This window comes from Haemaphysalis longicornis, unplaced genomic scaffold, assembly GCF_048455015.1.
Source record: "Haemaphysalis longicornis isolate Haplotype H1 unplaced genomic scaffold, Haemaphysalis longicornis Haplotype H1 scaffold_9, whole genome shotgun sequence".
Classification (NCBI taxonomy): domain Eukaryota; kingdom Metazoa; phylum Arthropoda; class Arachnida; order Ixodida; family Ixodidae; genus Haemaphysalis; species Haemaphysalis longicornis.
In genome coordinates this window covers 153,156,765-153,172,218 of record NW_027526460.1, presented here as the reverse complement: position 1 = coordinate 153,172,218, position 15,454 = coordinate 153,156,765, and the positions used below count along the sequence as shown (strand labels likewise).

The 15,454-nt window shown below is 50.2% G+C and overlaps 1 protein-coding gene across 1 annotated transcript in view; it reads right to left on the bottom strand.

The window, feature by feature from the left end:
• Window positions 1-15,454, bottom strand: part of LOC144153501 (uncharacterized) — a 209,572-nt gene that overhangs the window by 81,229 nt on the left and 112,889 nt on the right. Inside the window, exon 14 of the mRNA XM_077685137.1 lies at window positions 15,145-15,354. Coding sequence (XP_077541263.1) covers window positions 15,145-15,354 — 210 coding nt within the window. The remainder of the gene's footprint in view (window positions 1-15,144; window positions 15,355-15,454) is intronic.

Sequence of the window (15,454 nt, the reverse complement as noted above, 5' to 3'; positions counted from 1 at the left end):
CGTTTAGTGTTTGGAAGGTTGGTGCTATCACGTGTACACCACGCAGCTATCACGCCGCTAGCACGCCGCTGAGTCGCCAACGCACGCCGCTGACGACGTAGTTTGAATGAGTCAAGGATATAAGGCGCGTTCGTAGCCTTTGATTCTGTGTCGGTTTTGTGGCGCAGTGGGAAGAGCACCATGTACCTCGCGTTCCGCCCACAGGTAGTGAATGCGTTGTATCAGCAGCTTCTTGACGTATTTTGAATGAGTCAAGGATATAAGGCGCGTTCAGAGCCTTTCATTCTGTATCTGCTTTGTGGCGTTCCGCCCGCAGGGTCGTGGGATCAAAACCAGGCGCCGGTAACTGTTATTTCTTTTTATAGTGTAGGGGGAGGCTGGCTGCTGCGGACGCCGACGCACGGGTGACAACGTGAGTTATACAAATGCTCTGCATTAAAAAAAAATACTTTGACGAGTAATCGAACCCGCGACGTTGATCGAATGGGCACAACGCTCGAGACCACTGCACCACCACACGAACGCTGCAGTTGTGCCGAACAACCTGTACACTACATGGATGCCCACCCTGCGTGTGCCATACTTCAGTGTTTACTAGCTGGCTTACAGATTTCCTGGCTGATAAAGGGCGATTTCTTAAATAGCGCTTGCGCAGTAAGGTTCCGCAAAGCCCCCACAATAGTCTATCGCCATCAACTCCGCCGTTTCGAGAAAGCGCTCGCAAAAATGTGTGTGACTGGCTGCGACTGCGATTTCGCACTGCATGAATAGTGCTTGCTGTGCTTTGGTTTTAGACTTTAGGCTAAATACTTCGGCCGATATTGATTCCTTAAGAACTAAATTACCTTCCGCAACTCTGCTTCTGCACGCAAATGACCTTATATTTTCTACAAGTGTGCCGGTCACACACACATGTGCAGTTTGCAGGTCCGGGGCAGCGACGCCGCCGGAGCGTCGTAAAGACAAGATACAGTGCTCGTGTTAAGCGGTATGGGCCTCGTGGTCCTCACTAAGTTTACCACACTTTAGACACTAACGAAACAGAGCCGCATTCATTACGCCACGAATGTTGTCGGGGCGCAGTTTGCGCTTCTCCATCGATCCAGCGTTTCACGCGTATATCCGTATACTGAGCATCCGTATACTGACAGACGGAGCGCACGTCCGTTAAATTACGGGTGTTTTCTTTGTTCGGCATCAAACCGAACACGGATCTGTTTTATTACGGCCATCTGGTCCGTAATTTGTCCGTAAAATTACGGATTGTTTTTACAGTGTAGATACTATGCTGACCAGCGACGTCACGTGTGTTTACAGATTCATGTGCCAGAGGTAAAAGCATTTGTTGCCAATGTCGGGGAAAGTGGCTGCGAAATACATAGGCAAGTGGCTGTGAAATACGAAGGCGGAAGAAAACCGTGATTTGGCGTTTAAAACGCTGGTCATGCCAGGCGTAGTCTGAAGCTCATCGGAGTTATTCTTTGTGACAAAAACCGCCAAATTTTCTGCCTGAGCAAACTAACAGTATCTCCGTACTGAAAAAAAATCCTTCGCACTCGCAATTTATTAACGCACAGAACACAAAATAGTTGATTACACTTGCCCCACGCCAACGTGAACAACTATGGTGGAACGACAATGGGCCTGACAACTATCGTACCTGTCGGTGTGGAATGTTCTATCTTAAGTTGCTGACAATCTGAAACCGACATAAAGTACTTAAAATGAACGGTGTCATCGGGGCTGCAGCATTTCATTTTGATATGTGTGAAAAAAAATTCTGCCATGTCATTCTGGTATTTTCTGCCTTGAAAACCATCGAATGTAATGGAAACAATCAATAGCTTGGCGTACGAACAACAGGCTGAAACTAATCTGCGTAGTTTTGAGGCACGCATAATTTAACCCAATTTCTGAACAGTGAAAAATAGTATATTTTCCGAAATTCACAGTAATGCGGTCATTACAATTCGGGACAGCCGTGTTGCAGGAATCTAGGAGCACCGTTCGGAAGACCAATGCGTTTATGTTCTCTGGTAATATCTGTCTAGAATCCAACCAAAGATGAGAGGAGTGTCGCTTACATAGCATTTTCGCCGGACGTAGAGTTGGATTGTGCGAGCAAAATAAACCCTAATTATTAAAACACTGTTTTCCGTTTAGGAAGAGCGCCAGGCGACATGACTGTAATTTTTGTTATTTAAAACATTGTTATGCAAAGCGTATGGAGTATAAAAAAAATAAATAATGATATCAGTAAAAACTTATAGTCCAGGCAGTGCAGACTTTATAAAACGGAAACTACAATTGCAACGAATAGTTCAGACACCGACCACATTCGAAAAGCTCAGTAGCTAGCTCACCTATACGTAGGCAGAATTCAAAAGTAGAAGTAAACAATGAATCAGTGAACCTGCCCTTCAGCTACTGCCGCGAACTATGGTTTCGCATTGCTCTGTTGACATTGTATTGCCAGATCGTGGCCCAGCAGGCTGCTGAACGCGGAAGGCCTGTGTATTTCAGCCGGTGTTATGCCACGTCGGGCTATTCCGTTCGATATGCAAACAGTGTGACCCCTTCGTCACTCGTCTACAAAGTCTTTTATTTCACCCACAGCGATGTAGACATGATTAACCATTTAATGTCATATTAACAGCGGTAAAAGAACCTGGGCGTGGGCATACAGTTCAGTGACTCTTGAATGTGTGCACATCTCCGTGCTGCTGCTTCTTCGACGTTTGTTCCGGCCTGTAGTATATTGCCCACAAAATTCTTGCTCCAATAAGCTTGATTCAGTACGAGAAACCTGCATCTTTTTTTACTACGTGACAATGTCATTCGCTTAGAGAAGATTTCCTTAACCAAGCGAAGGAAAGCACGCGCAAAAACAGCATGAACGTGGTGCACAAGGCAAGTAGTACACAGTAATGAGCAATACGCTACTTTTCCCACTATTCACAATATTGCCGCGAACCATACATTGGGTTTGTTTATTTGTGTTTTGCTTTTACCGCCCGGCTGCGCCGGTCTGTGTTATCTCCGTGCCAAGGGACGCGCGTGTTTCATTCCTTCTTTCTGTGCCGCATGTGTTATCTGTTGTGATAGTGAGAGCATTCCGATTTACGTGAACAGCCCGGAATAATCTTCTTGCATCTACAATGTTCTCGATGCGAATCGACGGTTCCAGAACCACGCGCGCCGAAAGATAAAAAGCCTGCAGAGCAGACGCCGGGGCATTCGATTCTGCGACGCTCGCCGACGCACGTACGTCACTTTGTTGACCACTGCTTCGCCGCCTCTGTATTCTTTTCAGTTGTTAGGGGAGCACAAGTTCGCTCCAATAAACTTGTTTCTTTTCCAAACAACTGCTTCGTCCTTGGCTACGTGACATCTGGTGGAGGTGCTGGGTACGCACCCTTCATGCCCACTACAACCTCTGGAAGCCGCCAAGCCAGTCCGACAAGAGCCAGCCTCCGCGTGCAAGATTTACCACCCGAGTTCGGTCTACTACCGGAGAAGACGAAGAAGAAAAACGTCGCAATCAGCACCATGCTCAACCAAGCCAATCCTCCTGTCGTTCTGCAGCAGCCACGGGAACCACCATCATTCCGAGGAGCCCCCGCAGAAGACCCAGAAGAATGGTTGGAGAAACTGGAGCGCGTCCGGAAATTCAACAGGTGGGACGACGCAGAAACGTTCCGGCACGTTTTCTTTTACTTGGAAGATTCAGCTCGCACTTGGTTCGAGAACCACGAGAGCTCCTTGACAAACTGGGCTCAGTTCAAAAGCGAGTTCACTAAGACCTTCACTACCGTCGTGCGGAAAGAAAGAGCCGCCCTTTTGTTGGAAACACGCACGCAACACCCCAACGAAGGTGTCGTGATCTTCGCTGAGGAGATGAAGCAGCTATTTCGCCGCGCGGACCCCGAAATGACGGAAGAAAAGAAGTTGCGCTTCTTAATGCGCGGAGTGAAGGAGGAACTGTTTGCTGGACTTGTCCGAAATCCGCCCAAAACCGTCGCCGAATTCGTGACCGAAGCCAGCACCATTGAAAAAGCCCTCGAAATGCGTGCTAAGCAGTATGACCGCAACTTTGTTGGCGCGGCCAATGAGAACGACTTTGGCAGCACGCGGATCCCGGCCGACAGCCTACGCGAGACTATCCGCGCAATAGTGAGAGAGGAGCTGCGGAAACTTCTCCCAACGCCGCCGCAGCCCCAAGTCGCTTCCCTCACCGACGTGATTAGAGAAGAAGTGCAACAAGCGTTGGGAACTTCTATGCCATCCGAGGTACCCCGAGAGCCACAAGCTATGACATACTCCGCGGCTGTTCGTCGACCCCGCCCTGCTCCAACACGCCGTCAAGAGGCCCCGCCGTACCGCCGCCCACTGTCACCCGCCCGACCCCCGGTAGCCCGAAACTAGACGCCGAGGAAGACGGACGTATGGCGAACTCCGGATAACCGTCCTCTGTGCTACCACTGCGGAGCGGCCGACCACATTTACCGTCGCTGCCCATACAAGAGACTCGGACTGCGTGGTTTCTCCGTCGACGCACCTCGTCCTCTCCCTGGCCAACGACCACGTGAGATCGACGAGTATCTATCTGAAACCAGCCGTGGCCCAGCGCGTTTCAACCGTTCGCCGTCGCCCTACCCATACCAATCGCCGAACCGCCGTAGCAACGCTGACTTCGCCCGTGGAAGGTCCCCCAGCCCACGCGGGGGAAACTAAAAGCAGCAACTTCTGGAGGTGAAGTTGCTCTACGGCGAAAAACCGGAAACCCTCCAACGACGCAAGGACGCGCCGAAGACAGTGATTCACGACATGCCCTCATCCCGACGACCCGACCTAACCCTGATGCGACTCCCGAACACGACGACAGCTATACGCCGCGACGCTTACCCGACCTGACCGAGACGTCCGCTCAGAAGACGTGGACAACGACGACGCACAGTGCCCGACCGTCAACACGCACAAGCCGAGATGCGACGCCCCGACGCACCCGGAACTCGAGGAAGGCGGCATCCGACGTCAAGGTGTCCATCGACGGTTTTGATGTAGTCGCCCTCGTAGACACGGGAGCCGACTACTCCGTAGTGAGCGGACCATTTGCGTCTAAGCTGAAGAAAGTTATGACCAGATGGGACGGTCCGCACATACGCACAGCAGGAGGCCACATCGTGACGCCAAGTGGAACGTGCACATCGCGCGTCACCATAGACGGCACGACGTACCCTGCAGTGTTCGTCATTTTGTCCAACTGCTCCCGCGACGTAATTCTCGGAATGGACTTTTTGACAGACAACGGCGCAATAATCGATCTCCAGACGAAGTCGATAACTTTTTCCTCCGACCACTCCATGACGCCGGAATCGAACCCCGAACACCGTGCAGCTGTAAGGATCGCCGATGATCACGTCACCCTGCCACCCCGCGCAAGCTTGATGATCACCGTCTACTGTGAAGGTGCTGCTCCCGACGTCGACGCTATCGTGGAGAGTGACCGAAGGTTGCTTCTTGACCGCGGTGTGTCTGTCGCAAGAGGCATTGCGCGGTTTAAGCAGCGCAAATCCCACGTTTTGGTCACCAATTTCACCGAGGAGTACCAGCATTTAAACAAGGGCGCTGCAATTGCGTTCGTCGAAGAAACGCAACAAGCAAGTGACGTGATAGCAGTCGCCGACTTTGAACGCGCACCCGACGATACCTTCAAGCTTCCGCACCCCTTCGACGTGAATCCGGTGCTACCGCAAGAAGAAAGGAACAAGTTATTGGCTTTGCTGCGTCGCTACAGCGAGTGTTTTTCGTCGAACTCAAAGTTACGTCAAACACCTCTGGCGAAGCACCGGATAATAACCGAGGATGGAGCCCGACCTACCCGACAGTCACCGTACCGCGTCTCTTCCCACGAGCGCGAAGCCATCCGGACTCAAGTCGACGACATGCTCAACGACGACATTATACAGCCATCGAAAAGTCCGTGGGCTGCGCCGGTCGTACTCGTGAAGAAAAAAGACGGCACACTGAGGTTCTGCGTTGACTACCGGCGATTGAACAAGATCACCATAAAGGACGTGTACCCCCTGCCACGAATCGACGACGCCCTCGACCACCTCTGCCATGCGAGGTACTTCTCATCGATGGACCTGAAGACCGGCTACTGGCAAATTGAAGTGGACGAGAGAGATCGAGAGAAGACTGCATTCATAACCCCGGACGGCCTATACGAGTTCAAGGTAATGCCGTTTGGGCTATGCACGGCACCAGCAACGTTCCAAAGAGTCATGGACACTGTGCTAGCTGGCCTGAAGTGGCACACCTGCCTCGTATACCTCGACGACGTTGTGGTATTCTCCCGGACTTTCGACGAACACCTCGCAAGGTTGCAGTCAGTACTCGAGGCCATCCGTACGTCGGGGTTAACGCTGAAGCCTGAAAAGTGCCGCTTCGCGTACGAGGAACTGAAGTTTTTGGGCCATGTCGTCAACGCCGCGGGAATCCTGCCTGACCCGGCGAAAACTTCAGCCATAGCGAACTTCCCAAGGCCGAAAGATAAGAAGGGCGTGCGCAGATTTCTTGGACTGTGCGCATACTACCGGCGCTTCGTCGCAAACTTCGCACGCATTGCAGAGCCGCTCACGCGCTTGACGAAAGATAGCACCGCTTTCAGCTGGGAAGACGACCAAGAAAAGGCATTCTGCGAGCTGCAAAAACACCTGCAAAGCCCGCCCGTGCTCGCTCATTTCGACGACAATGCCGAAACGGAAATACACACGGACGCCAGTGATATAGGCTTGGGGGCCGTCCTTGTCCAAAAACAAAGCGGGTGCGAAAACGTAATCGCCTATGCCAGCCGTGGTCTGTCGAAGGAGGAGAAAAACTACTCTGCCTCCGAAAAAGAGTGCCTGGCTATTATATGGGCCATTTCAAAATTTCGCCCATACGTGTATGGCAGACCGTTCAAGGTTGTAACAGACCACCATGCGCTGTGTTGGCTCGCCAATTTGAAGGACCCCTCTGGCTGTCTTGGGCGGTGGAGTTTGCGCCTGCAAGAGTTCGACATTACAATCGTCTACAAATCCGGCAGGAAACACTCCGACGCCGACTGCCTGTCCCGCGCCCCTGTCGACCCACCACCACAAGACTCCGATGAAGACAGTGCGTTCTTCGGGGTTCTTACGCAGAGCGACCTAGCCGCCCAGCAGCGTGCCGACCCCGACTTGCGAGTAATGATCGACTACCTCGAAGGACGAAACGTCGCCGTGCCTAGAGCGTTCAAGCGTAACTTACCAGCATTCAGCCTCAGAAACTCCGTCCTCGTGAAGAAGAATTTCAGCCCCGGAACAAGAACGAATTATCTACTTGTCATTCCCGCAGACCTTCGTGACGAAATTTTGGAAGCGTCCCACGACGACCCGTCTTCCGGACATCTCGGCACAGCTCGCACTATTGCAAAAATTAAGGCGAAGTACTTCTGGCCCCGCCTTACATCCGACGTCACCCACTACGTTCGGAGTTGCCGGGACTGCCAGCGACGAAAAATGCCGCCGACAAGACGCGCCGGACTTCTACAACCGATCGCCGTCCCGCGGAGGCCCTTTCAACAAATTGGAATGGACCTTCTAGGCCCGTTCCCGACGTCACGATCGGAGAACAAGTGGATTGTCGTAGCGACAGACTACATGACACGCTACGCAGAGACCGCCGCTCTTCCGCGGGGGACTGCACAAGAAGTCGCCAAGTTCTTTATAAACCAAGTTGTGCTGCGACATGGAGCCCCTGAAGTCCTAATCACGGACAGCGGAACGGCGTTTACCGCGGAGCTGATTCAAGGTATCTTACGCTACAGCAACACGGATCACCGAAGAACGACGGCGTACCACCCACAAACGAACGGACTAACAGAACGTCTGAACAAGACAATTGCGGATATGCTGTCCATGTACGTCGACGTTGAACATAAGACTTGGGACGAAGTCCTCCCGTATGTCACGTTTGCGTACAATACAGCGACGCAGGAAACTACGCAGATGACACCGTTCGAGCTTGTCTACGGAAGACGACCGACTACGATGCTCGACGCCATGCTTCCGCATGTAGAAGACGGAGACCTCAACGCCGACGTCCAAGGATACCTTCAACGTGCGGAGGAGGCCCGCCAGCTCGCTCGAGTTCGTATAAGGGACCAGCAGCTGGTGGATGCCGGCCGCTACAACCTCCGACGCCGAGACGCCGAGTACCAACCAGGGGATCGTGTGCGGGTTTGGACTCCCATCCGACGACGCGGACTGAGCGAGAAACTTCTGCGACGGTATTTCGGACCCTACCAGATTCTGCGACGTGTTGGCCAACTTACCTACGAAGTGATCCCCGATGGTGACTCCGGCACATCACGACGACGTACGCGGCCCGAAGTCGTCCACGTGGTTCGCTTAAAACCTTTCTACGGACGATGACGAACTTTTATTTTTATTTTCGGACTGTCGCTTATGTTAGCATCGGGTCGATGCACTCTTAGAGGGGGGGTAATGCCGCGAACCATACATTGGGTTTGTTTATTTGTGTTTTGCTTTTACCGCCCGGCTGCGCCGGTCTGTGTTATCTCCGTGCCAAGGGACGCGCGTGTTCCATTCCTTCTTTCTGTGCCGCATGTGTTATCTGTGGTGATAGTGAGAGCATTCCGATTTACGTGAACAGCCCGGAATAATCTTCTTGCATCTACAATGTTCTCGATGCGAATCGACGGTTCCAGAACCACGCGCGCCGAAAGATAAAAAGCCTGGAGAGCAGACGCCGGGGCATTCGATTCTGCGACGCTCGCCGACGCACGTACGTCATTTTGTTGACCACTGCTTCGCCGCCTCTGTATTCTTTTCAGTTGTTAGGGGAGCACAAGTTCGCTCCAATAAACTTGTTTCTTTTCCAAACAACTGCTTCGTCCTTGGCTACGTGACAATATTATAGGACCATTTCTTCTACGGTCTGGACTTACGAGGCAGATATTTAGGTTGACAGCGAGATGCTTGAAAAAAACTTACATAATTTGTATAGAATGATGGGATGAATGCCACAGTGGGAAGAAGTGTATTCGATACTGGCACAAACCAGTATAGCAGGCCAAAGAAAGTAGAGTGACGCCAACCATGGAGTACAAAGGATTGGCAACAAGAGGACAAACCGAATAACCGAACCGATACAAGGAATAGGCGGAAAAGGTGTTCGTGTCAAAAAAACCTATTTGAGGGGTAAAAAAAGAGAACTTTGGAGGAAAAAGTCTACAAGCTTTCTTCAGCGGATATCATATGACTGGCACCAAGTAAAAAGGCAACGTGCCGTTGTGTTAAAATTCGATGAAAGTGTGCCACGTCATTGAGTTGCAGCGTTCTTGTCATTCTTTCTGAATCAGCATGTTGGTATGGCATGTACGGATCGTTAAAGGAACACTAAACTGATTTTTAAAATTGGGTCGGTTACTAACGCAAATTGTAGTCTGGAGTCTCCAGACCATGTTTCGACCACTCTCTCGGCGTTTACGCGACTTTATTCAGCAGAAAAATCAATCCGGAAATGCTGCCTTCTTCTCTGCATCCTCCTTGCCTATTTACCATGACGTTTTGTATGACGTCAATTCGAGATGGCTTGGCTTGACTGCGCTACTGCACGGCTCGCCTATACTCCGACTGAATGGACCGGCCCAGCGTTGAATCGGCGCACCGCCTGCGCGTACTCTCCATTTGTGCCCTCTGTTGAAACTATGCCACGACACTTTTGTGGCTGGAAGACTGTGGTTTCACTTATTTTGTAGACTGTATGAAGCTCAAGGTCCCGGTCGCTCCGCACAAGCGCCATTGTACCGCTTCGATGACTGGTACACGCGAAGAAACACCTACGGCCAATTGACGGTGGCAGAAGAGTATGTTGTATTAATATATAGTACCAAAGAATTAAAATCAACTGAAACTTTTTCGCACAGCGTTAGACTAAATTCGGGTGAGAACTTTTTGCGCTGCGTGAAATAGCAGTCAGTACAGATAAGATATTTGTGGGAATTCGGTTCACGCCTACTGCTCGAGCGCGATTCAAGAAATAGTCACCTAAGCTGCTTGTAATGCTAAAGCTAAATGAAAATGTAAACTAATTAAACATTATCACGACCGGACTGGAGAGGCGCGCGCGCGAAAAAACGCGCGCGCGCCTCCACTTTGGCCGTGACGTTATATACTTTGTAGTTCCACTCCTAGCAGCGCTGGCTTGCTGAAGAGTGGTATGGAGCCCTAGATATATTGCTTTGCAATTCGCAAGTTCGAATCCTTGAAAGCACGTCTTTTCTTTTTTTGAAGTTGATTTATTTGTTTTGGGGAAATGTTTTCTATACTGCATTTACAATCTTTGCGCTGTAATGTCCATTGATCCACGAGCGAGTTTGCAGTACGGGGGCAGACAGGCTGACACTGACGCGCTGGCGAGATTTTGTTGTGGTGTTGCCATAAGCACCGATTGCTTTCGGGTACAGTCCCGAATCAGTCGACCTTTTCCCTGGTGTGAACACGTCTCCTACAACATAGGCCCAATCCGGGCAAGAATCAAAGGTGGGGGAAAAGGGCATCGCATTTGAGCGTCTCTGGGGACGCGGAGGGGGCCCACTGCGTACGCCTCGGCTAGTGATTGTTGCGATGCCACGCCGTGCTGGTTGGCTTATCTGACGCATTTTACAGCCACTATTCCAGGAGCGCGGTATACCGAATACTCAGATATTGAGAATCATTTTGTTTCACAGACCCTTAACCGAAACTGGTTTGAATTCTAATCTTGGACACCGCCCAATCACGTAGCAACTCGTATGGGCGTCAGTGCTTGAGTGGCTGCGGTCGTCCTAGATGCCGCATGGTAGTTTTAGGGCGCAGCCCTTTGGCGGTCGTTCGTGGCCTGAATGGCGTCGCCGTCGGTGTCATCGAGCGAACGATGGCAAGTCCGAAGAGTGGAACAAAGCATAGGAGGAGACTGTCGAGAAATTGGGAGGGAGGGCGGTTCGCAGCGCTGGCGCGAGGCGTTCCTCCAACGGGCGCGCGAGGGTGGAGGGGGCAGTATCTTGTTCCCGCACTAGACGATCCACTGCTCGACGCTTGGCGAAAACGTTAGGGTGGGGTACGAGTGTCAATGATGCGCGTTCGCTCCCTAAAACCCAGTTCGCGGTCACTTCCGGAGACGCACTTCGCTCCGCCGACACAGGGATTCACCATGGCTGCCGTCAAGACATCCCATGAATGAGTGCTGCCTCCGCACACTGCAGCCACTAGGAGTAAGTGCTGAACTGCGGGTGACGCAACCGGTCGTGCGCATCTGCAGCGGCTGTTGTGGAACGCACGCATGCGCTGTCAGCCAGTTCATACTGAGAAATGAGCGACACAACTGGTCCATGTGCTTCGTCAGTCACTGCAAATCTAAGTTTTCTTTAAGCATACAAATATGTCCGTGTGAAATTCTCTGCATCAACACAGTCAAAACAGCTAAACAGCTCGGCCCAAATATCGAATTAGGGAGTATTGTAATCGTCAGCCAATATTAAAAGCAAAGCTTTCTACCTCTGCCAGCCAACGGTTCCTCCGTGGCGTGCGCGACAAGAAAGTCCCATCTCGGCTGTGAGGCGGAGGGAGGTTTTAACTCACGGAGCACCATTTAGATGGCGCGGAAATGGATACCTGGCGTTCCCAGCGCGCAGGTACCTGCTAACACCGGCAGGCACACCGTCAAGACGGGTCTGTCTTCTGCTTTACAAACAGTTGTTTTTGGCCGGTTTTGGCGCACCTTCGCGTCCATTGCGCGCTTCTTTCGCCCGGTTTGATTAACTTGTTCGACTGCACTTTCTGGGTCACTAGGACCCGAGGGAATTAAGTCTTCATACGGCAAAGATATATTAGGGATTGGTTTGCAGGGCGGGAAAACAAAATAGAGACCACAAACACATATCTGGCCGCTAGAGAAACGCTACTTTGAGCGCACCGCTTGCTAGTTATGGGACACCGTTTTCCAAATCAGTGAATACCAATTCGGTTGTGTTTTAAGAGGCCTTACAAAAGGCGAAAGTAGAAACTGGTTCTGATAAATAGCGATTAGAAAAGTTCCCTCAGCTTCCTCGCAATCCTCAAACTTACTATTCTAACTAGTCTAAATCGGTAATAATGGGAATTACTAAGCTCACATGGCGAAATATTTCGGTGTCTACGCTTGTGTAGCGAGGTGGAGTAGACGTGAGCTAGCAGATAAGAATAGCTAGGTTCCGCTGTCTCACCCTTTGAAAAACGCCCCTCTCCGTTTTCGTTCTGCCGACGCACGGCTTGGCTACAGCGGTGGCGTTCGCCGCTATATCCCGGTTGTGGCCGACACTGCTGCGTTCGTGACAGCTAACCCGAAAATTCCACGTTACCGCTGGCAGAATCTCTGGTTTCACTCTTTGGAGAGCCACGTCTGCGAATTCATGAGGCATCGCATGGGCAACTGTTGTGGGTGTCCTTTTCAGCTTTGCTTCCCAACTATCTTCACAGCGTGGAGTGGAGAGAATTTTTTTTCTTTTAAACTTTATAAAAACACAACGGCCTTATTGACCGGATAAAGGAAGAAAAGTGTGCGTATTGGATCCCGTCTTCGCAGTGCAAGCAAAAACAAGAGCTTGCCAAATTCGGCGTTTTTTAAGGAAATCACGGTGCGCGCCCACACTGCAGAGACGTTTTGTCTGGAGCTAATTCCGAATGCGGAATTACGGTTGAACGATTTTTCTCGGTTATTTCGCGTCCTTTTAGGTCTGCCTGTTACGACAAATGTTTTTTTGTCTTTTCTCGGTGAGGCCAGCAAGTGGTGCACTACTGTTCGGTGTTATGCCGGCAGCAGTCCTGACCGCTACAAAAGCTTCCCTGTTGCTCTCGCAGCAGCGGCCAATTCATGACATTCAGAATACCTAATCACTGCTCCAAGAGCTGTCTTTGCAGGACCACGTTAGCGCAAGAGCTCTTTTTAGGGCCTGGTGTGGTGCCTTGCCTGAGTACACGACTGTCGTAATCCCGTCTGTCGATGTTATTGGGATTGCTGCCAGCTACATTCATGTCGTGTTTTGATTCCTTACCAGTATAAATATCTTGAACGTGTCCTCAATCTACGTTCCATGTGTTGACAACACATGAGATCACAAACCGCCATTGGAAACATCGGGCGTAGGTTGCCATTCCTCTCCCTGCATAAAAACAGCGCAAAGGACGGGACACGAGTCCCTTTCTGTTTTCACTCATGTCCCGTTCTTAGCGCTGTTTTTATTAATGAATTGTTGCATTTTGTACGTAGCACTGCACAGTAGACAGTGACGTGTCACAACGAGATTGCAGCCTGCGCTACTGGTTCCAACGTGGCTGCAAGCGTAGTGCTGTAATAAAAACGAACTTTTGTAGTTTTGAATTCGCCACTTACTGGAGTCAAACCCGTGGCATATACGACTATAAAAACCCTCCCGTTATGCTCTTTTATTCACTATGAGGCGAATAGTGCCTGCCATACCACGGATATTCTTCACCGCTTCACACGGGTTACTTGAACTATATAAAAAATGGCCATGTAACTGCTCCTATCGTTACAAATGCCCACGAACGACGATAGTCGACTGGCGCCCCTGCAATGTAAATGCCTCCCTTCTCTTTCGCGCTCACCTCTCATACTGTTCCGCTGCCGTCTCGTTCCTCCCAAAATAACAGGCTAGATGTTTGCTCAAGAAATATAAATTTACTCCGTTCTACTGCTCCAGGCAGGCTGCCTCGATGCCACAGCTGCCGTACGGCGGAGACGCGCGTAATTCCAGGAGCTCTAGTATAATGTTTATAGAACCACGTTGCCCTGCTCCACGTGCATTCCAAGCGGAACGTGGAACCTATCTACTGGAACCTCTCGTTACTGTTGTCGTTTTATTTCTTAAAATTCCGCGAGGAGCTGAAGTGGCGCACCAAAGCAGGTGACGGTTTTTTGCCGTTAATGTAGTATTTCTTTTGATAAAGATAAAAACAGTACTTCACGATTTTTTAAAATAAAGGAACACTGCAAATATCACTCATGAATTGATTTTCTGCCTTACATTTGCGTAATGTTTTGTTCTTGTTCAACAATATTGACAAGTATAAAGATAACCACCGGACTTAGGCGTTTAGGTTTGGCTTTGGGTATATAAGACTATTGCGCAGACTCAGTTTCACTTAGGCCGGGTGGCTGAATCAAGTCGCGGACAGACAGACAGACATACAGACCGACAGATCACAATTTTTCGTTAAAGTAGCCCAACAAAGACTATCGTCTTTAAAATGCCCCAAAGCGAAGGGAGATCTTCGTCATACCACACAAAGAAAGGCCTCCCTTTCTATCACCGCGCGGAACAGACATCCTACAAGAGTCGCTGGCTGGGAGAATTTCTTGCTTCGAAATCACGCCTTTTGCTGGGGCCTCCGTGAAGCCCCTGAAGTAATGAGCAACCTTTCACCGACCGCCACCGCCGCCAACAACGTACATAACGCCACATGCGACTTTAAGCGGCCAGAATACAACACGGTCGGGTTACAGGCCCTAATTAATTTGGGCGCCCATCCTTAACCGTAGCTGTCTGGGGCCTCCGCCGATACTGGCTTGTCTTGCTACTCAGAGCTAGGGGTTAAACCTAACGGATGCATAGATCTTTCATTTATGTTATAGGGTTGTTTTGAAATTACAAATAGTTGATGCATTTATTGGTTGTAACAATTCCACGGTGGCAAAATTATTTATGCAAGCCTGATGTTTTTTTGCGGAAAAGTAGTGTATCAAAGGTTTTAAAATTTCTTTAAAATAAGTTACCTCCTCTGTATACCCCGTATAAAGCGTCGAAATGATAGTCACTGAACTAGAAAAAAGAACGCTTCAGAAATAATGCCCTGACTCTACTTTTCTTGCTTCAATTTTTCTTAACCATTTTCTATTGAGCCGTTACCGTGTGATGAAAGCAGGTACGCTACATAATTTCCAGACACTAATAAAGATATTAAAATACATTTATTGTGCCATACGTACGGCATGAGTCCAGTTTACATGGTACAGCTTAAAGCTGAATTCATGTATTAGAGTTGCACTAGACCTTACCTGTGGTGTCGTTGGTGAGTATGTCGGCGAGCCATTGAAGGGCGTCGTAATTTCGTAAAACAAAGAAGTGCGTCTCGAGGGGTTTCGAAGCGAGCTCCTCCAGAGCTTTGGCGTCCGTGCTGCCCGTGATGCCGATGCAGTATACCTCGACCTTTTTTCCCCCGAGAATCTTGGCTAATTTTTCAGCTCCGCCTCCGATGTTTGCTTTGCCTGCGTAACAACAATATCCCTGCTACTTAGCCACAGACAACGTGAAACGAATTCCCAAAGAGGGACCTCTATAACACGTAGCAGTGTAGCCAAGAAAGTC